General features: G+C 37.8%; 1 protein-coding gene across 1 annotated transcript in view; it reads left to right on the top strand.

Annotated features, from left to right (window-relative positions):
• ARHGAP15 (Rho GTPase activating protein 15) overlaps nucleotides 1–27,586 on the top strand; it is a 331,248-nt gene that overhangs the window by 30,302 nt on the left and 273,360 nt on the right. Inside the window, exons 3-5 of the mRNA XM_018078934.2 lie at nucleotides 17,045–17,119; nucleotides 20,226–20,287; nucleotides 24,922–25,009. Of these exons, the coding sequence (XP_017934423.1) occupies nucleotides 17,045–17,119; nucleotides 20,226–20,287; nucleotides 24,922–25,009 (225 nt within the window). The remainder of the gene's footprint in view (nucleotides 1–17,044; nucleotides 17,120–20,225; nucleotides 20,288–24,921; nucleotides 25,010–27,586) is intronic.

The following is a 27,586-nucleotide window of genomic DNA, read 5'->3' as shown; positions in this document are numbered from 1 at the left end:
GGGGCGGGACAGCCACATATTATTGTATTTACTCTTTTTCTTTTTTTCTCCTAGAATTTCTGTGTAGCTTTTCTGTTAGTTTTTAGTTCACTTGTTTGTTTTGGCTTAGGGTGAGGAGCAGCTGCTGGATTTTTTTCTTGTTTTTAGCTGGATAATTTTTTCCCCCCATTTTTGGCTGTGGCAGACAGAGTGCAACCTAGGTGCTTTCCATGAGGCCATCTAGTATGAGCAGAGAAATACACGTGAAATTTTTATGTTCTCTGACCTCAATTATTGTACTTGACATGTGGCATGTATCTATTTAAACACTGATATCCAAGTGAAAGATATATTTTTTTTTTTGAGGACCAGCAGCAAATGCACAAATTGTCCTATTTGGGAAAACATGTTATATTTATTTTTTTACGTGAACAGAGATATAGCGTGATGATAAGGTAGAATATAAGGCAGCAAATTAATTTGCACTACTATAACCTGGAGTTTAACAGAGATCATACCCTATGTGTTCACTGGGGGATGGCTTTTCCCTGATAAGTTCTACTCAATTCACAGTAATGATTAAGTCAGATATTCCATATGTTAAAAATTCATATAAGAAGTCATGGGGGTAAAAAGAGAGAGAGAAAGGAAATGGAATAATATTGATGAAAAAAAACCCCACAAAACAGCCACAGAAAAGAGTAGACATTGCAGAGGTCCACAGCTACAAAATATTTCCCTCTTTTCTCCACATCACATGGGGATTCAACCCTTGTTTCTGCTGCAATTTTCCCAGGCTCCACTGGAAGAGCCTGGATTAAGCTAATGCAGGGACATGTTTTGGCTGCTTATTATTTATTACAATTTTAGTTCCAGGTTTCAAAAACAATTAGGGAAACTGCTTAATAGGAAAATGACTCTAATTACTTGTTAATTGAGGTTATCTGCTTCACATTATTCAAAACGTAAATTGTGTTGACACTTGTACCCAGATATGATTACTTAATAAACAGGCTGAAACTACATCATGAATGCATGCACCCCCTAAAAAAGGTATTTTAGTTTTCAACTCTGGTTTTCTCATCTGAAATATGTTAAAAAAATATATATACAGTTTGCATTAAGTTCAGTTATAGCATGTTAGTACAAAAAAATAATTTATATGTTTCACATAGTGAAAAGATGAAGGACTGAAATTGAAAAGTGAAAAGGCTTATTAAGCTTGCACATAATATATTCAGGTAGGGTTTACATACAATAGGGTTACATGGAATATAGTGTTACCTCTTAAATAAAAAATTTAGCTGATAAGTCAAGTATCTGGATCCCAATAAAATACCAGTGTTAATATTTGTCATATTGGTATTTATGCTTGTGTTTGATTTTGATTTTGGGGATCAACAAAAAGAGGAGTGCTACTTTTTAAAAACTAAACTCATTTTGGGATGAGAGAGGCAGGTTTCTGACCAGTATTACATTTTCTAGAACAAAATAATTCCACTGTGTGAGAATTAAACCCAGCTATCCCCTTTTCAATTCACATTATTCTGCCCTGAGACTTCTAATTTTTTACAGAAATATTCAATCCCTATTTTTTAAAAAGTCTCAGGCCATAAATTAGGTTTCATGGTCACCAAATGGCTAATGATTCCACATGATGGATTTTACCAGCCATATCTGTGTGGCTAGGATCATCCATTTTAAAGTATAGTGTTTTGGGGGCTTGTGGGTTTAACTTTTTTCCTTTTTTTTTTTTTTAATGTGGCTTGAAAACGTCATAATTTCCTTAGAATTCCAATATTTTTGTTCCAGGAAAAAAAAAATCAATAAGAAAAGATGAAAGGTAACATTTGTGTTCTAAAGACTTAACTAGTAAACCTGTTGACCAGAGGGATTTCACGTGTGTTTCACCTTGAGATTCCCCCATTTGAAATGAGAGAAAGACCTCAGCTCATGCAGAGGAGCCTCAGGGTCCATCTCTCTGTGTTTGACCTGAAACTATTTATTGCTGAGGCAGTTTTGGAAATGTGAACCTCTGCAAACCACGGTGGTCGAGCAACAAAAGAAGGACAGCAGGAAAATGGTGGAGAGTGGAAATAAATTAATTCTTCAGATTAGAGGGGCTGATTGCACGGTTCACGGGATTATTTATATTTCTTAATATGCAAGCATAACTCTTCCACCTTGAATTTTTGGACTTGTATTTTCCTCAGCTAAAAACCTCTGTAAGGCATTTTCTACAGAAATACTATTCCTGCCTTCTCCCATGTATTTTGCCAAGAAATGATGGAAAGTTGCAAAGCCCACAAGGATGGAAGTTTCAGAGCTGTGTTTGTGCCCATTAATTTTCTCTTCTATGATATTTTCCCATTTTCACTCTGTTTGACATTGAGCCTGAGCTTTGTTCCTGACTTGTAGCCTATGGCAGTGGAACGGGGAGATGAGACATCACGGAGATGTAGAGCACACATAAAAAGAGAAGATGTGTAAAAACTGAAATGACATGGCAGCTGAAGCAGCTTGTTGCTCAGCTTGGTTGCATGTTTGAGTGGAGAAAGCGAGGTAAATTGTGATATGTAAGAGAATAACACTCGACAGGGTGTATGGTTGTAAGGTATATGGATGCTCAATCATGTGGTGAGGCAGAAGGCTGAAGGACAAGCGCCTTCAGTATCCACACAGTCTGTAGATATCCGTATGACCTACAAAACAGAGGGTGTTAGGCTTGGAAAAATATCACTTACAAAGCATATGCAAGCAATTTTAAGAAAACTCCTTCTACGCCGTTAGAGTAACTCTTAATCTTTTGGTAATTATTAAAATAATAAAGTTTAAGGAGGGGAAAAATCACTATCACACGGTTCTCTGTGCATTCGCCCCATAAATAGATGAATTCTCACAGTGGTCTATACACAAACAACCATTTTCACTTCCCACTGGTTGTACTTATTAACCTATTAGAGATACATGTGCCTTTATGCTAATTTTTCTGATCATTTACAACCGCCACTCTATCTGTGCCTGGATGGGTTTGTGTAATGGGTATGATGATCTTCAAATCTGGAATAGGATTTATTTAGGTCAGACTCCATTTAGAGCATTTTAGATATTTGAGCAGGGAAGTGAATGGCCCTTTGTATACAGACAGTAGAACATTTTAAGATGTTTATTGAGAGTGTCTTTTAAGTTTTGATACTTTTAGAGCCATATTGAAAATAGTTTGCAAATTGGTTTCTATGGCAATGTGTAATAAATTGCTGAAGGAATTATAATTTAGGCGGATTTATCTTCCTTTGTGTTCCACTTTAACACACACACAGGCTTCAACCTGCAAGGTATTTAAAAAATCAGTGTGACACAGTACTCCAGCTCTGCCCTCCTGACTGTATGTGCACCTGTATAAATGAGAAAACATATCCCATTTTTGATTTGACTTGGCCACTTTCCTCACAGATAAATGGGTGATTCTATAAAATGCAGTGCGCTGCAAAATCAAGTTTGTTATTTTAGCATGTGGAAATTGTGGAGTCCAGGTAGTTTTGTTCTTTCTCTAAGACATGCTGTGCATTTGGCAGTTGATAAATCTATAGTTACTGAATCTGTGTAGTGACAAACTGAGATATATTGACTAATTGACTGGTTTCTGTAATGGCACCCACTACAAACATAGACAGGTCCTTTACACAGTGAAAAGCAGCCAGATGTTAAACAGTGTATAAAACCCTCCCTATAATAAACTTCAGATATTGTATCACCAAAGGGAATCCTGCAAGCCTCGCAGTGCTGGACCAAACTGATGCTTCACTGTGTCCTGGAGGTTTCCAAATTCTTCAAGTTTTGAGCTCTCTACGCAGGAATAATTTCAAGAACCTCGTTTTATCTCTAAAATCTTAATGCTGTGCTGTTACAGGCTCACTGATAAGATGATACAGCTGTTAATAGTGATGCAGGAAAATCAGGAACAGTTGATAAATATTTGTGGCATTTTATCTTAGTGGTTTGTTGGGGTTTTTTTTAAATCATGTAATTTACTTACAAGAGACTGTTGATGAATTTTCCATCCTATTAATGATTAAAAACATGTTGAATGGCTTCTAGTACTGACTCTAATTTCAGAAGAAATTAGCAATAATTGGCAAAATTTTAGGAAACCTAGATAAATGTCATGCTAGAACCTTATAGAGTTCTAGCATGGTGGCCCATGCCTGTTGATTTCAATCATAAATATTGCTTTGTCATTACAAAGTGAAATTACAAAATTTTGAGAAAGGGCAATCATTGTGTCAATAGTCAGAAAGTGAAAATGGCACAACTTGGAAAACTTTACAGTCAAAACAAGCTAAAAATGTATTAGGTCAATTAATGGAAAAAATGTTGCATTGCAGGGTTCCATCAGAAAAAAAGTTAGCAATATCATTGATGTCAACATCATAACTGAACAAACAACAAATTTTAAAAACTGCGACCAAATGGATTATTTTTTATGTAAGTCTCGTTGGAGAATGCAGCCATATTTGTGAAGTGCAGTGAAAGTTTGTAAGTCACTCGACTTAATAGTACGTGACATTCTGATTAAATATTAGCTATGTGCTGTATCAGTGAAGCACACATTAAATGGATTAAGAACTGATTAATTTACACGTTTTGGAAAGTAGTCCCTAGGGAATCATCATCAACTGGGGGAATTTTTAGAGTTGTTCTTCAGGGACTAGCACTAAGCTTGACACTAATCACTCTTTTTATCCATGGTATGGAAGTAAATAGAACAGTTCTGATAACATTTGAAAAAAAAAAGGCAAAAATTGATGGAATGGCAAATAGGTCTGGGTAAAGGCACTTGTGGAGAGTGATGGCTTAGTGGCTGGAAGTGCATTTTAATTTTTCCAAATATATGTATATATGGGAAATGGGCCATGCTGTTCCCAGAACTAGGAATTGCATTCTGAGATTTTACTGCAAAATGTGGCTTTTGTGGGTGCTTTGATGTCAACAAGTTTGAGCTGACCGTTGTGAGTGGCAGTGAAGAAGGGAGAAGGCAAATGTTCATGTCTGTCAGTGGCACTGATGAGAAGAAAGCCAGAACAGTGATTCTGAAATAATGAATATTAAGCAAGGAAGAGGGGAAAAAAAAAAAAAAAAAAGGAAAAGAAGGGTAATTTAGGAAATTTATCTTGCCAATGAAGGACTTAGAGACCTCAACATGTTTAAATCACCTGAAAGAAATTGAAAGGTAAATGATTTCCCCCTTATCTACCTTAAGGGACAACACTGGGCACCAAAGAGTTCTTTAATGTAGCAGGAAAAAGCAATGCAAGATGAAATGTCTGGAACTTGGAAGCCCCCCAAAATAAAATGAGAGTTACAGCACATTTTGCAAAGACTAGTAGGAAGCTACCAAGAGAATTGGTAAATTCATCGTGTTTTCATGCTTTCAAATAAGAAATGGATCCCTTCCAGGGAGATATCAAAGAGAAATGTCCTAGGCTAAGTCTAGCATAGTTTGGATAAAATATTTATATAAACATTTCCATAAATGGTGCCATCTTGATTTCTCATCCATATCAAGGGGTAGAGGCACAAAGACATCCAGTGGCAGGTGCTATTTGAAAGTTTTTGTTGAACTGGGGATGAAAGAGGAAGAAAACCAGCACATAAGTGATAAATCAGTGTCTTTTTCCCTGCATTACATGATGTGTATTTGTTACTTTGCTGACAACGTGGTATATATGTATGTACAGCATGAAATATGCACTGAAATATAAAGTTCTGTTTTTGTGTGCCACCAAAGCTTCTAATAACATTTGTCTCATATGTTTTCTTGAGGAGCTGGCTGGCTGGTTTTTCTTTTGTTTGTTTTTAAAATAAATTATTACATATTTATTTATATAATTATTATTATATTTACTTTAGAAGGTAAATTACTTTTTTGGAAGTGTACCTGAAGTTCTGTCTTTACAGATTGTCCACATTTTGGATGGCAGTGGATGATTCTTGTTTTGTTGAGGGCATTTTTTTATTTTATGTCAGGTAGGTGACTTCTCTGTCAGAACAGAATTAGGAAAATCAAATTGGGGGCAATTTTCAGTCTGTCTAGACACTTCAGAAGTTTCAAATTGGATAATTCCATTTCTTCTTTTCTTTATCTGCTGTGCTAGCACTGTGTGGTTTGCTGCCAGTGTAGTGCCACAGGAGTAAAACCAGGAGATCCACTGTGGTTGGATAAGGAATATGCATTTTCCTCTCTTCCATGTTCTCTTCAATACACTGACCAATTTGTGGAGTGGATTATTTGAAATGTTTCTATGTCTCTGAAGGACAAATAATGAAATACTACTTAAACAATATGGAAAATAGCATTTTGCAATTGTAGTTCTTATTTTGCCAAGACAAAAATAGTTTGCACTTTTTCTTTTCTTCTACTTTTTTAACTTGTGTGACAAAGAATCTCATCAAGAACCCTGAAGCCTGATACAAATTGGAAGAACTAACTTTGGTGTTTAAAAACTCCAAACCAAACCCTGACCTTTACATTGTCGTACTTTTACTGTGTCAGCAGGTTTTGGTAAAAATGCTGGGATATTAATTTTGTGTCAAATGAAGGCAAATTGTAAGTGGAGAATCCCCAAGCTGGGAAGCAGCATTAGCAATCACTGCTGTCCTACCTGGTTTGCTGCAAGGTTGTGATTAAATATAAAACTGAGAAATCTCCGAGGAAGAGTGAAGAAAAGTTAAGCTTTTAAATATTTTTATTCTTTTCCTAGCTGAATATCGTGATGTCAAATCAAATAGGAAGGAGTTGTCCTGCTAATTGACCTTTGTAAAATCACCCATTTGCTTAGAAAGCTACTTGAAGTAGATCAGTTATTATCTTGATTACTCTGTTTCTTTCATGTAAATGTTTATAATGGCACCTGGGAAAATCTGTTTGAAAACTTTGCTTCATTCTTTCTTGTGCTTCATCTGTAATTTGATCCTCTGAACACCGCTAATAAGCAATACTGATTTTTTTTTAAGAGACTACAGGTCTCGGTGATATAAGAGACTAATATGACCCAACAGGACTGGGAAAAAAAGTATTCACAAGCTTATTCAGGTTATTAGTGCAAAGGGAAGGGAGAGCAGGTGGTAAGTTAGATGGCCATCTAGATATTATCAGTCTGACAGGTATCCAAGTGGTTCTGTATTACAGTCTCTAATTTTGATCTCTGAACAGTTTTTAATAAGATTTAGCTGTGGGGTTGTCAGGCATGACCCATGCTAGAAGATATTCCTTCCAATCACATAAAAAAATGTTCTTTGTGAAAATTTCTGTGCTGACAGAAACAAAGGACTTTCCACTGTAAAAGCCAGTGTTTTACCTCTGGTTTGCCTGGAATCAACAGCCTAAAAGTTAGAAAGAAGGTGGTCTTAGTGGCTTTTGTTCACTTCAGGTTAAAGAAGCTGAACTAAGCTTGAGAGTCAGAGCAAACCAGTTTTTATTCCGATTCTTTGATTTTTGTCACTTTGATGTTTATAGCGACTTTTTTGGCTTGTGTCCTTTATAAATCTCATTTCGCTCAGGAGCCAGGACGTTTTCGGCACTGCTCCTGTGAAACTTGGACACAAGGATTTGACAATATGTCCAGACCAAAACAGATCAGGCCGTCACACACGACTGATTCGGCCGAGCATGCTCAAAGACAAGACTGATGTCTCCACACAGCAGACAATTCTCTAGGGCAGGGACAGAGCGCTCAAATCCAGTCACCCCAGAGTAAACACTAAGTTAGACACAGCTTAAATGTGCCTTGGAGCACCGGCTTTCACTGCTGACTCAATGAGAGCCCCGAGCCACGCTGCAGATCCAGCCTTGCTGCAGCTTTTACATCTATTTTCGTCCTGGTAATGCGTATCTGTAACCATTGGAGCGGTGTTGGGGTGCACTCAGAGAGGGGAAGGGGAAGAAAAAAAGAGAAAAAAACACTTGTTAGAATAATTTTGTCAATATGTTCCATGCGTGTTTGCAACTCAGCTGATTAATTTTCCGTGAGTGTTTGGAAGAATGATAGTTTGTTCACCAGAGTGTTGGTAGGAAGCAGGATTCCTGGAAGACTCCGTTGGAAATACTCTATGATGCAGAGCTATCTTCGATTTCCTCCTCCCTCCTCCTTTTAAAAATTTAGTTCATCTAATCAAGGAGCAGAAACTCCTTGACCTTTCTAATGACTCCCATACAGTGCATGAAAAACAACTAAAGAATGGAGGGTCTGTAAAAATACCAGGGGATTTATACACACAAAATTGTTCAAATAATTTCAATTAAAATTTAAGTAAAAGACAGTCATTTGGAATGGTTAACAAAATATTAAATTCTTAAGTAGCTTACTGAAAGTAATAAAATTAAATTTGTGTTGATTTGCTGTTAATCAAACTATACTTGGGAAGAAAATGACATTTTTAAAATTGCTGCTTCATCCTAAAAAAGCTGCATTAAGGTTGATTTTTGGACTAAAAAATAAAAAAATTGGAGAAGTGTGTCTTCTCTAGTAACTTTTTTAAAAAGAATCTCTTGTTACTAAGCAGAACTTTCTTAATTATTATTTCAAAGGGCAATGATATAAATAAAAATGGATCTTTGTTAAAATGGCTTTTTTACTGTCTGCCTTTACTGGTGCCATTATTTACCATGGAATATTTTCTGCTCTATGGTGCATATGGAATGTGCATTAAAGGTAAACAATTTTAGACAGGTCTGGATTTAGTTCCCACCGGTTTTGGTATGATTTGCTTTTGATTTTTATACACTGTGCCCACCGAGTGAGGTGTGGTGCCCAAGGTAGTTTTAAGGGAAGTTGGGTATCGGACGTGCCCTAACCTGGGAAGCAGTGAAAACCAGGCAGTTCTCCTGTCCGTGTGGCCGTGGTTCTGCTCTGATGCTTGACCCACTTGGTTTCAAGTTACTCTGGATATCCCTCCATTGCCATTGACAATGTAGGGTATATTCTTACATGGGAATCCTTGCGATTTTTTTACTTTATTCCATTTTTTGTTTCCCCCTCCAGCACATTCCCCCCCTCCTCCCTTTGCATTTCTGGCACATATATGTCCACAGGTGTTATTAAGTGTAGGGTAGCATGTGGTGTCCATGCTTCAGTGCTATTGCAGAGGAAGGACTTCCTACAGGAAAAAATGATCCCTTTCAGTATTTTGCAGGCTGCCCATCTAAGCCCATCATTGCCTGGCATCTACACACTAAGGGCAAGGATCCAGCGAACTTGTGAGTGGGCACCATGCCATCTGAACAGATGGGCATGGAAGTAGGCAGCCAGTAGACCATGTATGTGCATCAACTGTGGGTGTTGAGGGCAAGATTCCCAGTGGAGAATGTCCAAACAGCTGTCTGGCCTGAGCCAACATGCCTACGACCAAGCAAAAGTGCCATCCCTAAATCCTGCTGAGTTGGATTAACCTTCAAAAATAAAAATTGCTTCTGCAGTAGCATAAGGTGAGTTTTTGGCTTGTTTAAATCCGAAGGAGAGAATTAGGTAGGCAGGATAAAAGAGATGTGCTAACGCAGGGTTCACTAGAGAGGACTGAGCGTTTGTCTGGGAATATTAATAATATTTTATACGAGGGTATTTCTGTGGCACACAGTAACGGATGACTTGCAGAAGTGTGACATCAATGTTAATTATGCTCTTTCTGTAAGACAGTCCTTTCAGGAGAGAGCTTTTGAGTGCATTTTGATTGTAGTGTATGTGCTGGATGTGATTTTGTAAAGGAAATTCTTTCAGAGGTTTTTGCACATTTACTTACTAAGTTTGAATGTGGTTTGTTTTTTTTTTTTTTTTGCTTTCCCCTTACCCTGAGACTGTAGTTCTGGGGTGCAATTTCAGGTCAGAGTTGCTAACATATTTTACTGTTGCAGCTGAGTTCTCACATTTACTGCCTTTATTTTCCTAAGATCCACTGGGGAATGAAAAGATAATCTATCATTACTCTGTGTCTGTCTTAACTTTGATTTTTACCTTTTATAGACATAACATCAAAGAGCACAGTTTTGCAAACGTAGATGTGGAAGGCAAAGAACAGTGAAACACTGATGGCTGTTGCATTTTTATTCCTGCTGGTTTTACTCCATATTTCCTCTATCATTGCTGCACTACTCATCTATAATTTTACCAAAGCACCTGCAGTAGTTCAGACAAATATGTTCTAATATCATAGTGTACAAAAAGTAATAACTGTGTGATGAATAGGAAAATCAGAATAGGGAACTTATCAATATATTTTATTTTCTAATATACATTTTTAGGTATGGCTGGGTGAATGTTGTCACAGGGTGCACATTGCTGTACTTTATTACACATTACAGGCGGTAACAGAAAAGGCTCATAGAAATATATAACAAGTCCCACTTTTAGTGCTCTTTCCTTGAATCTGTGAGGATTGTATTTATGCAATTAAAGCACATTGAAGCTTAGAAACCAGGTTCCAGTTTGATTTCCAATTGGAAATCCTGAGGATTAGAGGCAGCACAGCTGTTGGGCCCTTTGTGATAGTTTGATCCCCAGGTACGAGAATCTGAGCGACCCGCAGTCAAATTTAGAGCAGCCTCAGGATTTCTTGAACACATATGGGTGGTAAGAACCTTTTGTAGCTGCCTCCTCTTCTACATAGGGTTTTGGCACATCTCCTACTCCTGAAAATGCTAAAAATGAAGCCAAACTACATCAGCTGGGACTCCCTCAAAGCAAGGATCAATTGGACAAATTTCAAAGTCCATTCGAGTAGCTAGAGAGGAACAAAAGGGCTCCCACTCTAGGGAAAAATCTGCTCCTGGGAAACAGCAAGCCATTAATGGAGAAAAGGACCTGGTGAAGGCTTATCCTTGGGCTTAAATATTAGCCCAGACTAGATACCCCAAATTTGGAACACCCCTTCAATAATTTGGGGAAAGGAGGCGACATAGTTTCAGACAGACTATTCCTTGTAATCAAACTCATGATTAATGATTCTCTGATCACAGAGAATCGGTTCATCTTAGCACTGGTTGAAATTTAAACTAGGATCTGAGTAATTATTTTTCTCTTCTTTCATGAATGGAGATAAATGGAGATACTCCCCCAGCAGAAGAGCTGCTATGCTCCTTTACAGCAGGTCCTGAAGGCAGGGAGCCCGCCCACGTGGTTGCACTGCCTGGATAAAAAATACCCACCTTCACAGGCTCAGATACAAAGGAGGACCCTCACACTGTGGGAAAGGTCTATAGGATTCTGATTTATAAGGGAGCAAGAGGTCAAGGGAAGCAAAACCATTATCATTATTTTCAGAGGCTCTGGAGATGTGAGCTGAGTGTAGAGGGCAGTGTGCTCAAAGGGAGACATGCAGGGCGAAGGCAACACAATCCTGCTTGCTGCTTTTTTCCTTCCCCCCACTGATTTCAGGCTGCAGATTCTGCTGAGAGCATGTCATATGTAACAAACTCAGGCCTGTAAGGACTGTGAAGTGGTTTTCTTATTAAATGATGCATAGAGAGATTATGTGGTCTGTAGCCAGAGCACAAAAGCTTCATCCATGCAAGTTCCTATTCCTGAGCAAAGCGTTTGGTCACCTGTGTAGTAATGAGTTTTCAGGAGGCTGGGGATGGGGATGGAGGGTGAGGAGCAAATGTGGGCTGGTGGGGGAAGGACTGCCTCTCTCTCCCTGCAAGCCTTAGAAAAAAAGGCAGAGAGACCTAATGTCCTGTTATACAGCCTTGTTGTCTCATTACCTTTTCTTCTGAAGAAATCTCTTTGAGAGAAGCAAGGAAGGGGGAAAAAAATGCCACAAAACCATGTTGTTCTAACTTAACCCTCAGGAGGATGGAGTTAGGAGGGCTCCAGAGCAAGTCAGGAGTTCCACTGGCTATGGTTGTAGGCAAGGAGCCCACTGGGACATGGAGCATTCCCCAGGGTTGAGCAGGGTCTCCTGCTGATAGCAGAGCTCTAATGTACTGAGAGCATCCACACCAGCGTGTGGGAGAGGAAGGGGGCTGCTCCTGCTGTTTTTGGACATCCTTCATTTCTTGAGAATGGACCAAAATGCCTTATCTGCTAAAATGAAATTAATAGAAGAGAATCATAGAATGGTTAGGGTTGGAAGATACCTTAAAGATCATCTTGTTCCAACCCCCTGCCATGGGCAGGGACACCTTCCACTAGCCCAGGTTGCTCCAAGCCCTGTCCAAGCTGGCCTTGGACACTTTCAGGGATGGGGCAGCCACAGCTTCTCTGGGCAACCTGTGCCAGGGCCTCAACACAGCCAAGAATTTCTTCTTAATCTCTAATCTTCTAAACCTACTCTCTATCAGTTTGAAGCCATTCCCACTTTTTCCTGTCACAAAATGCCCTTGTAAATGACAAAGGCTCATCTCCAACTGGGGAGGCCTGTGGGATTTTCTCAGTGCCTTTCACAACTGAAGAGAAATCCTATCGTAGCAGAGCTGTTTCCAAATAATGTCTGTCGATAAAGATGGACTTGCCATACTGCCCAAGACTGGATCTTTAAAACAAATCACTTTGAGCAGAGCAGTGAGTTGAAATGTTACATGACTTTCCTTTCCCTTGCCTAGATGTCTTTCAAGGGATGTGGCCATTAAGAAATGCTACAATACATTTTTGTTAAGTTTCTTTATCTAAGCAATTACGAGCTGTCACTGTAGCATGGGAGTGACTGGGAACAAAATGATCACAGACACCCCTAAATCAGGTGTCACCCCCTCCTTCTCTGTGCAGGGAATGGTTTTCACAAAAGTTTATGTGACTGGTTTGTACTTTTATTGTGAACTTTCAAGCTGCCACCAGTAAGTTCGATCCTGTAAAGGATGGAGTGTTCTGGCCCTGATCCAGAAAAACACTTAAGTCCATTGCAGAGTGCTTTGCTGGATTGGGTCCAGAGTAGAGCATCAGGCAATAGTAGGGGTTCAACAGTAGGGGCTTTCTCTCTTTTTTGGGTGTTTATAAAAGAATCTCCACGTACATGATTGCAGTGTCAGCAGGATGAAACAAAACAAGAGTTAGACCCCTAAAAAGAAAGGTCAAAGCATGAACAGCGTGGCAGGTTTTTGGTAGAAATCTATCAAAACCTCCATGAGAACCTTCTCCTTGGCAGAGAAATACAGTGAATGATGGAGGAAACAGCAGGTAGATGTCATCCTGGGGTTTCCATCCAAAGCAGAGCTCTGCTTGTCCAGGTGCTGCTTGTTTGATCAAACTGTGGTTTTCCCAGGCTACTTTTAGGTGACGTTTGTGGATAAATAATCTGTGGTGAACATCTTATTTGACAATGTTGGAAACCACCTAGAAAGGTCAGAAAGTTATCTTAAGTATTTAGGGATACAAGTGAGTTCAGAATGACTTTTCAGGAAATAGTTAATTGTCTTTTTTTTTGCACATTTTGAGAAATGCTGGTTGGTTTTTCTAGGTTTGGTTGGAATCAAGGAGTCTGCTGCTTCTTGTTGGCTGGAGGAATAAGGTTAGAAATGGGAAATAAAACCCAAATGGGTCCTCCAAGTTTCTTTTTAAATCAATGCCACATTATTTGAAGAGAGCAGCAGTGAGTTAGTCATGACGAAAACACAGAAAATGAGGGAGAATTTGAAGAACAAACAGGAACACAGAAAGAAATGAAATTAAACATCAGGTTATTGTGTTTTACCTCCCTGTTAAAACAGCAGTTGTCAGATGGTTGTCCCTTCACTCCAGGATACCAGGCATATGTAATGGAGGCTTTGCCTTTGTAGAAAGGATGATGATGGATTAGTGCTTAGATGCTGAAATAACTCTGGTAGGAGATGGATACCCTTTAGCTAAGGGAAGGGGGGGCTGCTGAGGCTGAATTTAACAAAACCAGACTTGCCCACAGACTTGCAAGCGCTCGCAGAGTGGATTTTTAGTGCTGCAGGTGACATTGTTGCTGACTGAAGAATGTTCATCAAATCAGAAAACTGCTGATAAGCTGCCTTTCCCAAAAAGGGATCTCACGAACTTCTCCTGTAAATCTCTGCCTTTCATCATACCCTGGGAGGTGAGGTAGAGGACTTGTGACAGATTTCTCTTCACTTTGTTAGGGTAATCAAATGGAGTTACGGAGAAAAAATATCATAAACCCTTTCTTTTATGGTCTATCAATTAAAAGCTGAATGAAAGAATGAAAATAGTTGAACCTACACCTCTCTTTGAATATTTTGGTAGTCCACTGAAAATTGTGAGTATGTTGAAACATGAGCATATTGACTACTGTCACTCAGGTTCTGTTAAGAACATTTTAACTTTGAACTGAATATATCTTAAAGGAAGTGATGTAACTAATTCAGTGGTATTTGCAAAATAGATTTCAGACCAAATTTGTGTAAGGCCTGCTGGAATTTTATAAAATTAATATAAAAGAATACATTTCTTCTGTTGCAACTATTTTTTTCAAGTTGCTTTGATGCACTTTGTTTAAAGTTCTATTTCTAAACCAAAAGGCTGGTAGAAATAAGTAAGAACTTTATTGAAGTTTCCATTAATTCCATTTGGAAGCCAAATATTTGGGGTGTTTTTTCCAGAAGAGCTTGGCTTACATAATTGTGGATTTTGGTTGTCTTTTTGTAACTAGGTTCAGACTTTTGAGCTTCGGGACCTTCTAGTGTGAGATTCCTCATTGCTGGGCTATAAAGCAGTCCAGTTTCTTTTACTTTTGCCCTGTAAGAGAAACATATTTTTAGCTAAAGTATCACATTGAATAATCAGATAGATCTTTTTTTTCTCCTTGAAATTCATGCAGTTTTCCTTAACATTTCTGCTTTGCATACAGTGAAGAGGTTCTTAAAGCACACCCACACCTGGAATTTAATTTTATTTGGTTTTATCCTTTCCTATTTCCTGATAATCTTACTATTGTCTTTTAATTACACTACCACTAACAATTTGCTAGGCCCACAAAACAGGACTTTTTATTCCCTCCTTTTTTCGCTCGGTTGTGGATGGATTTAGTGCTCCTGAGATATTCCTTTTAGCAAGTATCAAACATGAGCATTCCTTTTGCTAATTCTCTGATCACTGAACCAAAGAGCAGCCCCAAAGCTCTGATCGGTGCTGTTCACAAAGTTGCACACAGGGCCCCCAACAGACACGTGTGGCTCCTGGAGAGAGCAGCTGAAATGTTAAAATAGATACTGTGGAGTGGTGGTGTGTCTTGTTATTTAATTTGGATGAGTGAAGAACATATTTGGGGAAGCATCGCTGGGCAATGCCCTCTGTTGCATGTTAAGGAATAATTAGAATGTGGGGGATCTGGGTAGGAAGGAGTTTCTCTGATCTAGACCTGAATACTTTAGTTATATGTCTTGAGTACTGTTGAACAGTACAGATAAAGAAAAAGATAAATTGAATTAATTTATTTTGAATTTATATACATGTCTCTGCCTGCATTAATATTAAGTTCCATCCAAAATCTAAATAGAAAGACTGTAATCTTAAAAGTTCTCTCAATAGCATCAGCAAATCATTCTTGTTTACCCTACATGCTAATAAAACAGGAACATGACACTCCTGAAAACAAGATTGCAAAATACAGAAAATGTGGTCTGACATTTTTTTTCTCCCCAAAGGAGGGACTGCCACTAACTAAAGTATTTCTTATGAAAGCTCGATTGCTTAAGATGCAGAATATTAAGAGAGAAAAACACTTTAGGACACAGCCATGTCACCAGCTGTTACTCACCCTTAATGAAATTGTTAAGTGATATTCTTCATAAATAGGTCACAGAAACTTTTGAATTGTGAAGAATGTTTTATCTCTTTCTTTGAAATGTTTGTATTAAATTTAGAACTGGTAATTCATTAAGCTCATTAGCTCTGACTGGGAGAGTAGAGCAATATCTAGGATATAGATTTCAAGGCTTAAAAACCTTAGTGCTTACAAATAAACATGAAAGCAATGTGTGGAGAAAAAATATGGGATCGTAATATGTTTAACTGTTTTTTGAGCGTGGCCCTCTGGATTAATTAAGAACATTTTCTATATTCAGACACTTGAATATAAACAGAATACATTATGACTTTTGGTTAACTCTCTTTTAATAGGGGAAAAGAGAATGCATTATGATGAATACAGTGGAAGCTAGTTGAGACTATATTTTGTTGTTTGCTTTTTGGCTTCAGCTCAAAGAGGAGCTAATCACTGAATTTTACAGAATCCCAACTCTGAATTATATTATTAGTGATTGACACTGAATTTAAACAATAAAAATTTTATAGAGACATATATATATACACACATATATATATACACACACTTTTGTGTGACCTGTTCTTTGTCGCAGATTTTTAAGGAACTAAAATACTATTGAGCTCTGCCAAATGCTTGATTTATGATGAAACTTTTATTTTAGTCTTAATAGGTTCTGGTATAATACAATAATTTTCCAGAGTCTGGTATAATACAACAATTTTCACAGTTGGTTCCACTGGCTTCCTCAAGGAAAAGGGAGAACTGGAGGAAATCAAGGACACAGTATTTGGGAAAAATTGTATGATCAGAGTCCAGTATTGCTGTAACCTTCCAGTCATGGAGATTTTAGAAACAGCCTTTAAAGCAGTTAAACATGTTGGATTGTTATGTGCTTGTGCCAAATTACTTTCTGTTTTCTTCATTGACTTGCTTTGTGGCCTTGAGGTTATAATTAGCAGCTTTCCCATTTCTCCAAAATGTGTTTAAGAGCACCTAACCAGTTAAACTATTTTTGAGATTCCTGATGGGAAAAAAAAAATCATAATTTAAAGTTACTATTATCAGTTGATTAATTTTTAGGTAAATTTACCGATGTGACATCAGAAAGAAACACATGTATAGCAAAGATGTTTAGAGTCTATCAGCTGTACATTTCAAACACCCAGGGCTCAAGAAAACACCAGTTTTCACAGAAATGTGGTACTGAAAGAAACTCCAAACCCCCACCCAAAACATGCTGTGCATGCCCTGTAATTAAATTTATTGGTCCATCTTTATCTGCATGTATTTGAATCCTCTCTGAATGTAAATATTTCTTCTTTTTTTTTAGATAAATCGTCATAGAAGAAATCTTTCCCAGCATAACTTAACGTTTGCAGACATCATTAGTACACAGGACCCCACAGTAAGCAACTGCTTTATAGAACTGATAAATCACTCTTGTTATTTTAAAGGTTTATAACGTAAATGTTGCACGTGCTTTACTAAAGCTTAAATACATGAGGGTTTGGGTGCCTCAAGATGTTAAAGGATTTGAGGGACTTTGATTAATCAGTAAAAAGAATAAATGTGGAAGATACAAAGCCATTTCTATAGCTTGACTTTGCTGCTAATTCTGTTGTACTCCACTAATGTTTTATCAGTATCAATACTTGGTATTAAGGAATGTGACCAAGTCTTTGTCTTGTCTTTGCCCTTACTAAGGAGTTTTTAATACTACTGTTAATTTTTATAAGTAAAAGTGGTCATGAAATTAAAAAAAATTCTTGACACTAAAAGTACCTAGAGGGAATGAGAAACCAAGGTTTTTCTACTAAAATACAATTAATATGCAAATACAGATTCATTAAAGAAATTTTGGTATTGGTGGTACTGTTACCTACACAAACTTTTCAGGATTAAGTATGTTCAGAAGCTTTGAATCCTAATTAAGACACTTACAGAACCTATAGGTGATAGACAGATAATTATGTTTCCTTGTAGTTTCTAACACTATTAGCCCATGAGAATAAGAATATTTTTTATTATTATTTAGAAACTCAAATGTTTACACATGCATACTTTCGTCTTTACTATTCTTCTAAAAAGCAAATTTAAATAAAAAATCAGCCCTCCACAACCCTCCACACAATAATTCCATTTTCCTATTTCTATGCTAATTCTTCAGGGCATTTTGGGTCATTTTCTCAACCTTCCACATGTTGAAAAGGTGCAGGAAGGGCAGCAGCTTAACAACAAATGATGATATTTATTGAGACAGAAACAACAGAGCATATCATTAGGATATATTTGGAATTCTTTGTAATCTAATATAATCTATTTGCAGAAGTATTGCAGGTTGATCCTGAGCTGTCCTGGAAGTATTTTCTTGGGAAAAAAAAAAGTAGAATAGAAAAGGGGATATTAACAGATGTTAAACAGGGGGAATGAAGGACTCCAATAGAATTTATAAAAATATTGGGATCATCCTAGAAATATTTTTATTAGTCTTTGTGGTAGTTGCTTCATAATTCCACACATGCCCTTTATATTAATTACAGAGAAAACTGTGTAAGCTATCAATTAAAGGAAGCCACACTAATTTTACTTAAAGACAGCACCTGTACTAATTAAAGCAATATTTATGGAAGGCATTTTCCTTAACACTGAGAGGTCTCATATTAACTGCAGCTCTTGTGGTTTTGTGCTGTTCAATTTTTGAGCTGTTTAATTTATCACAAATGGCAGATTTGAGCTATGTAATTTAAGTCAGGGTATTTTATATGCCCAATATTTGTTAGTGGATTTGATATCCCAGCTGAAGAAAACTGTAAGGAAATTATGACTAAGCAGCAATGGTTTCATCTGATTCAGATCTGATGTTGAAAAAACCTATTTTCCTTTAGCTCTGAGTTGGTTAAAATAGCAGTTTGGGAAGGGTGGTTGGTAAATTTTGAAAGCATGAGATTTTGAGTCTGCTTCAGAGAAACAATCAGCAGCTTGAGTGGTCAGCCAATGCTCCTCCCAGTTTCTGTTTCCAGATGGATAGAAATATTAAAAATAATAACTTTTCTCACATGTTATTTGACATCTCTGGCCCTGGCCAAGCACCAGAAGTTTTATGCTGCATAAATGAAGGGTTAGTAGGGGAAGCAATATACTGAAAGATGGGGGAAAAAAAAAGAATAAAAAAGAAGTATGTGGAGATGGGGATTAAACCTTATTTTAGCTCTGATAATTCATCCATCCATCACTAGATAAATAGTGACATGATTCTGCACAATAATCCCTGCATACTTTCTCTCTGGGTTTTTCTATGGCAAGCATATGCATGACAGGAATTTGCATGAGATAAGTACAAATTGTAGAAAATGCACACGCTAATCCTCATGTACCCATTTGAGAATATCACCTAAATCATTGTCCACAGGTCTGCAGACCTTTTCACAGGTACAGGCAGATATGTGCACAGTACATATTTCATTATATGTTGTACATCAACAACAGACAACATCTAAGGAAATAGTTAAACATATTACACTATTAAAATAATGCTAGTTTGTACGATCCAAATAACAGACACGTTTGATTTAAAAATACTTATATTGCCCTTTAAAGAATGTTTTGTTGCTATTTAGTGGCTTTGCAGATGGCAAAATTCTATTGAAATTGTTATGAAATCTTCTTGTGATGGAATTTACTACAAAGACCATGTGGAGCTTCTAATATCCAAGTTGGTCACTGGCTCAGTAGTGTTTGAAAGCAAAACCAGACCAACTCTGAATCACAATTTTGTTTCTTTTCCCGTCACTGACACAGTTGAGACATCCTTGTCTAACGAGGGCTGGTGAGATGACAGGTCGATGGGTTTGGCTGAAGACAAGTTATCTTGCTTTGTTTGGTTTTACATTTTTAAATATAAATTTATATGGCCCAAAATAACCCCATCCCAAACTGTATATCACAGCTATGCAAGGGATGCTTCAGCAGGTTGGAGAGAACTAAGTGTCTGCAAGGGCCTCTGGCTTAAGGAGGGTTTTCTTTTCCTCCTGTTCAGATATTTGGTGTTTCTCTGACATTGGTTACACCCAAACATGATTCTTTAGACTATAAGAAGCAAGAGGCTTCTGCAGAAGCATGGTGTGTCCCTCACAGCTTTTGATGAAACTCAAGATATGAAATGATACCTTGACATAATTTACTTGCAATATATTTTCAACTCATTTCTGACTTGTAGTTAGAAACTTTGCTTGCAGTAAAATAAATGTCTTCTAAATAAATAAATAGAATAAAATAAATAAAATGTTATTGAGATTTTATTATGGTTAATTTTGTGTAGTAATTGACTTCAAATATTGTTTGCAAATATTCCTAAGAATTGAATCTACCATAAAAATCAGGTGTCTAAACGAGAATTAGTAGTAAAATGTCCCACTCTAGATTAGCTGAATGTAGACTCCTAGGCATGTACTAAGTGGATTTATTAATCTGTATAAATGAAATGGTTAAAACCTTCTTTTTTCTTTTTGCAGGTGGTGGAGAAAGAAGGATATCTTCTAAAAGCAAAAATAGCAGATGGTGGCAAGAAATTAAGGTATTACATGTCACTGTGACACAATTTTATCCATTACAAATTCAGATTTTACATATATATGGCTACTATTACTGCTAGTAGACAAATTGCTATTGCTTCTGTGTTAATTCAATGTATGATCCCAGTCCCAAAAAAACTAAGCTACAGCAGGTAAAGAGCTCATTGTGGGCAATGATTCTATATCAATATTAACCTCTATATTATATATATAATAGACATATCAAGAACAATATTAATGCATCAGGCAAACCAATAATAGATTTTTCCAGTGGGCAAATTCTAGGTGCTGTCTGCGTTTGAGGGATCAAGGATGGACTGTAGGAACCCACCCTGTGGTGATGCCACAGGGATGCCAAGACAAGATTGTTAAAAGTGCTCAGCATTTACTGACTTAACACTGTTGAAAGCAATGGGAGTACTAGTGTTGCCTTTATGGAGAGATCTGCTACAGTTTGCTGTATTTAGATAACTGTAAAGTGAGGAGATCAGCACTGTGTGTTACCAGTGAGAATGAGAGAGCATCAAGAAATATTACATTTTCTGCTGGGAGAAAGGAACCAAGCAATAAATCCTCATGCATCTTTAGTGCTAAACCCTAAGGATTCTAGAAAAAAAATACTGAACAAGGAGTCTGGAGGTCCCCCAGTCCAATCCTCACTAGGAGAAAGATCATTGTGGACACTCAGCCAACCCTGCCACAGCGAGGTGCCATCAGAAACTGGTGTAACCTGCATTTTGTGACAAGGCATTGAAGGCAGTAATGCTCTGTTGCCCATTTTGGACCCATCTGCAGGGTGTGCGGAGGCTGAGCATCCCCCGTGAACACGCCCAGGCGAGGAGGGAGTTTTCCCTCCCGGTGCATCGTGTCCCGCAGCGCGGAGCCTCTCCTTGGCTGGGTGTGGGCACGGCGAGAGGGCAGCGGGGCTCGGCCACTGCTGGTTTTTACCAGCCCCAAGCGGTGTCCGGTTTTTGAGGCGGCCTCGGGGATGGCGGGCGGCGCTGCAGCTATAGCGTGCTGCCATCAGGTGTTCGCCCGACAGAATGCAAACGCAGCCGCCGCTCTCGGGCACCTTCTGCGGCCCCGCGAGTCGGGGACGGGCGAATTCACGCCGATTCCTCGTTAATTCTGGCTCTTCTCTGCCGACCGATATTTACGGATTTCTATACAGAGCAAGGATGGGCAGAGGGGATTGATCAACTCTGCGTGCGCTCTGACTCCTCCTTTCACTCACCTGAACTTGCTGTTCAGTGCCTGGAAAGGGTCACCTGGAATAATGTTGGTGCTGCACAGCAAACATGAGAATATCGTGAACTCGCTTTTTTAAAGAGCTTGAAAGCAGCTATCCCATGAAACGCAGATGTTCAGAGGTCTGGAGCACCTCTGCTATGCAGAAAGGCCGAGAGAGCTGGGTGTGTTCAGCCTGGAGAAGAGAAGACCCTGGGGAGACCTTGGAGCCCCTTCCTGTGCCTAAAGGGACTCCAAGAGAGCTGGAGAAGGACTTTGGACAGGGCATGGAGTGACAGGACAAGGGGGAGTGGCTTCAAACTGACAGAGGGTGGGGTTAGTTTATTGATTAGGACAAAATTCTTGGCTGGGAGGGTGGTGAGGCCCTGGCACAGGTTGCCCAGAGAAGCTGTGGCTTCCCCTGGATCCCTGGCAGTGCCCAACCAAGGCCAGGTTGGCCAGGGCTTGGAGCAACCTGGGCTAGTGGAAGGTCTCCCTGTCCATGGCAAGAGGTGGAACTAAAGGATCTTTAAGGTTCCTTCCAACCCAAACAATTCTATGATATATAGAGAGACTAACACTCTTCAAAGTGATTTTTTTCTTTTTTTTTTAATTTTTAATATTTTCAATCTGACAGATGACTTTATGGACAATCTGATAAAAATATTGGCTAGTTTATGTATCTTTTATATATAGGTCATAAAAATAATGAATTTTTGAGTTTAAAAAGTCACTTTTTAAATGAAACAACTATAGAATAAAAGAATTGGGGAATTTAAATTTAGGGGGAAAAAAATCTTCTTACAGATAATATGGTGAAATTGAGTTACATTCTCATAGCTTCTATAATTCTTATAGCCTGTTGAAAAAAACACTAAATTTTCTTATTCCTGATGGAATTAAATCATTCTCCCCCTAAAATTCAATGAAACTTAAGTAAAACATCTCACTTGATATAATTTAAGAAATATTTATAATTAATTTTATAGATTTTACTGTTGACTTCTTGTTTCAAAACCATAAATAGAGCTATGGGGTTTGTGTTTTTTTTTTTGTTTTTTTTTTTTTTTTTAATTATTTTAATGAGGTCCAGGTTGAAATGAAATGTTTTTAAATCTTGGCAAACTTCCCAGTTAGTTTGATCAGAAATTTGAATCTTTTAAGTAGATTGTGAACAGGTCTGTGACCTCAAAACACAATTACTAATTTGCATTTCTCAGCTAGAAAAACCTGCCCTGTAAATAGCTGGAGCAAGCAGCACTCTGCCTGGTAGAAGTGTCCATGGCACAGAGATGTTCCTATCCATAACTGATGTCAAACATTTGGTATAAATTTGATACTGAATCTAAGCTGTGTTCCAAGGGGTTTAATCCTTTGGTAATCCATATTCATCCAACATATCCAACTCACAGGAAAATCTGTTTAAATCTGCACATAGCACGCTTGACCACTTATTCCCTTGTGCACTTACAAGACCTTTTTAAATAGAAAGATAAAATAGAGAAAAGTTACAAAGAACCGAAGTTGTACCAATTGACAACTCATTCACCACCTCAGTAGTGAATCTCACCCACAGCACTCATTTCCTATGTGTACTTCAAAAAACAATTAACTGAGGTTGAACTTTTCTTTGTGCCAGTATATACAACCCACAGTCATGACCATGTTTCACAGTAGCTAAGGATACAGCTTTATAGTGATAATAAATTTTGCTGAAAATTTCACAGTGACTCACAAACACTGTCCTTTGAGGGGAAATATCTGTCAGTGAGGTATTTTTGTAAAACCCTACTGTGTCTTCCTCTTTCTCATTGTTATTATTATTATTATTTTCTCACTGTTAACATGGCATAAAAACCAGTCCTATTTCCTTCAGATGTATTAATCTCCTTCACACAGAGTTTCTTTCACTGTTGTTTCTTCTTGACCATATTTTTGGATTGTTAGATTATTCTGGGTGAAATCCTGCCCTCGCTGAAGCAAGTGCAAGTTCCTTTGATCAAACCAGTAGCACCGGGGCTTCATCTGTAATATTGGTTATGCTCCTTAAGCTGATGACTGAAACAAATTGAATAGCAAAGTAATTAATAGAAAAAGTGCCTGTTGTTATGGCTGATGTGCAGTTTGATGGGATATTGATGCAGCAGAGCTTTGAGGTGGATCTGAATGTAAGCATTCCGAAGATCAACTTTTAATCTTGACAAAACCAGGTTTTGCTGGAATAAAAATGTGTGTTTGAGTTACTTAGGAATGCCCATGTAGAGAAAACTAGGGAAGACAAGAGAAAAAAAGGTTTCAAACAGCTCCTCCCTGGGCCCTCTATGTCACAGAATCATAAGGTCATTAAAGTTGGAAAAGACCTCTTAAGATCATCGAGTCCAAATGTTAACCAGCATTACCAAGTCCACCACTAAAACATGTCCCTAAATGCCACAACTACATGTCCTTTAAATCCCTCCAGGGATGGTGACTCTGTCACTGCCCTGAGCAGCCTGTGCCAGGACTTAAATGTGTCCTTACAGGCAACTCCCTCCTCTTAATGTGTTACAACACACGCGTGACCCGTTCTGTTTGTCACACACGTTCTGAACTTTGTCTAAAATACTCAGATTTGTGGTTTGCGTTCACATAAAGCAAATCAATAGTGAGTTTATGAGTATTTCTGTGAATATCAGATGACCCCCAAATCAGAGAGTCAAACTTGAGCTGTTGATCTAAAAACAGGGGTTTCTTATCAGATCGGATCCATTTGTTATGATTTTGTAGAGGTTTGGAACAATATGTTATATGTAATATATATAATAGCATTTTCTTCTGAGTTGAATACTATGTTCTTCTGTATCGGGGGACATTCTTTTACATATCCATGTGTGTTTTTACTTCTCTCTGGCCCCAGCAGCTTGTCAGTTCTCTAACTTAAACCTCTCTCAGATATCGTTCTTATCTTCCTTGCTCTCCTGTAAACTTCTAATTTAGGGAAGGCAGAAAGCATTTGGGACCCTTCAAAATAGACCCTTAACTGAGCTCTGTGTATTCAGATCAACATTTTTCCTTCTCAGTTTTATTTTAAGTCTTAGGTAGCAGAAGGTCACCAGCTATTTTGGAGTCCTCTAGGTATACGTGAACTTTGAGCATGTGTGAATGATCCTGCTGTATTCCTGTGGCACCATATTGGAAAAGAAATATAGATGGGCTTTAAACATGGATGAGAAGAAAGAAGGCCTTGAAGCTTTGTTAGGCCACATTTAGACACAATTAGGATAGTTCAGCTCCATCAATATTGGTGGAAGTACATTGCTGATATTGACTCTAGACCTTTTTTGATTTTACAGGAAATAATTAAAAACCAAGTCTACAAATCTTTTACCTACCCATTGATTTTTTTTTTTCCTTTAATTTTATTTTTAAGGAAAAACTGGTCCACGTCCTGGATTGTTCTCACTGCTCGGAAAATGGAATTCTACAAAGAATCCAAGCAGCCAACTCTGGCCAATCTGGTAGGCAACTAACCATCTAATATTCTCAGCCTCCTGGCAATGGTTATTTCAATATAAAAAGTTTGGTGTTTACAGAAGACAAATTTAGACTGAGCTGGCAACCTTCAAAAGCTTGAAAGCAGCTGAAGGAAAATGCCTCGATAAACTCTTAATCAGATGTAGAGTGTGAGAAGAAATAGGACCCAACATGTCCTTTATTAAGAGGTGCATTTCGAGAATAATTGCAAAGTGAGACAAATGGTGAGTGACTACCCAGTAATGTGACGGTAACACTTTAAATTAAGGTGCCATTTATAAATGCTTTATTCTTATTTATGAAAATGATCACTAAATGCAGCTACTTCCTCAAATAACGTATTATAAAGTATGTTATAAAATGCATTAGTAATAAATGCTGAACAGATGATGCGATGAGAATCTGTTGCAAAGGATATTGTGAGATGTAAATTGTATTAAACCATGTATGTGCATCTTTAATACATGAATTTAAGTTGTTATCTACCATCCTATAAAGTGGCTTATATATTAATAAATAATAATAAATTATTTATAAATGGCACCTTAATATAGGGTGTTACCAAAGCAGAAAACATTACAAGTTAGCAAAGTGATTTTTTATCGTGGTATAAATGTGACATCCACCATATCCCGCTAACCTTCCTGAATATTTCTATGACTCCATCTAATGCAGCTAATGCAATTTCTGTAGCCTGTAGTTACTACAAAGTGAAATTTGCAGTACCTTTTTATTGTGCCCCAAGGAAAGGCCACTGATCTTTGTCCTCAGAGATGTGACAGCTCTGTCTGCGTGAGCAGTAACGGCCTGAAATCCCTTCAGTGCTGGTTTCTGCTGAGCCTGAGCCCACAAACCTGAATGTGGGCAACAAAAGGGGGATTTGGTGGATCTGCGGTGCTGTGGGCAGCCAAGGCACAGGTTTGACAAAGCCCTGTTGTGAAAGGTTCTCAAGGCCTGATCGAACCTGCCAAATCTTGTTGGCGTGACGGGTGACCACAAAGGTGCTCTCCTTGGCAGGAGTCACAAACAATAAGCTATTTTTCCTGTGGCAGGTGATGCAAACCATTCTTCTATATGTCCTTGGTCTATCAATGCCACCTGTCATAAAATCAGCTCTAGAAAGCACCTTTTCATGCCTTACTTTTTTTTGGAAAGAGCGTGAGGGTTGTAGAAAAAAAACAAAACTAATAAATGAAACAGTAAAAGTAAGTAAGGGTAAAATCTGGTACTTTCTCCTTGTGTTTGTGCTAGTCCAGCTGGAAAATATCACTTTTCTGCAGCCGTGAAAACAATACAGCTTGAATTAATCTTTTTTTTCCGAATCATCTGTTTTCCTTAAAATTGAATTCTATGTTATTTTTAAAAAATAGTGTCTAAGGTAGATTTATTAGAACGAGTCTTATAATCTACTAAGTGACTTACACTTCTACCTGCTACCTCTTCTCTCCCTATGCAAACCCTCACCCAAATTCCAGGAGATAAGTGAAATAGCAGGAATTTAATGCACAGGAAACTTGATTTTACTCTGAGACTCCTCTATATGGTTAAAATCCCCGTTAGTTCTTTAGGGATTTAGATACTAAACTAAACCTGCCTGGAGAATGGGATTTTGGCCCAAATCTCAATCTGTTTATCCCAAAAAAATTGAAGTATTCTATGAGACAGGACCTTCTGGGAGGTCAGTCCCTTTCCCTGAAGTCTCACTCATCACCAGTGCTCACAACCGGTGAGAAAACATCTACTGCCTCCTGTGTTAGGAAGAACACAGACACACTGAACATGTATTTTGCTCATTATAGGCACAAAAAAATAAAAGTGTGTGGTTTTATTTATTTTACTGCATGCTGGATCTGAACACTGGGACTGTGAACTCAATGTTCACTAGGTGAGAAAAATCTGTTTATGTTGCATTTTCTGTCTGTTGCATATGACTTATATGCAACAGTAAATAAACAAATTGGTTAAAGCTTGAAAACAACAAGAGATGTCAGTATTCAAAATCTTACAACCCAGTTTTCTAAACCCAAATTTTACACATTAAAAAAGCTAAACCAGCATGTTGATCTCATCTGATAAAATAAATGCAATGCTTATTTCCTTTGTAAATCATTTAGCCAGATATAATTTTGATAGTGGAAAGGAAATAATACAAAAAGGATTCATTAGAAATCATTTGTTTACTGATGTTATTCTATTTTTCCAGTTGTTGTTTACTTTGGAAAAGGGGGAACTCATCCATTAATTAAATAATGTAAAAGAGGAGATGTTCATTCACACTAGTATGACTTATAACAAAGCATTTCTATTGTTAGCAAGAAAGTGATGTGACTTAACAAAAAGATTAAAGTTCCTTTGCAGTCTAAAGATATTAATTCATTAATTATTAATTATTAAATACTGTACATGAAGCAAAAAATTAGACTAAGACAGCATCATTATAAGAGGAATGATATTTCACAAAACAAAGGCAACAGGAGAAAGGGAAATGAGAGCACCTCTAACCATATCTCTTTATGACAATAAGACAAAATTTAGAGGTGATTTCAAATTATATTTGTCCA

This window comes from Manacus vitellinus, unplaced genomic scaffold (genome assembly GCF_001715985.3).
Source record: "Manacus vitellinus isolate BGI_N305 unplaced genomic scaffold, ASM171598v3 scaffold_43_pilon, whole genome shotgun sequence".
In the NCBI taxonomy this organism is placed as follows: domain Eukaryota; kingdom Metazoa; phylum Chordata; class Aves; order Passeriformes; family Pipridae; genus Manacus; species Manacus vitellinus.
The sequence above is the reverse complement of the archived record's forward strand: the minus strand, read 5'-3'. Positions and strand labels throughout refer to the sequence as shown.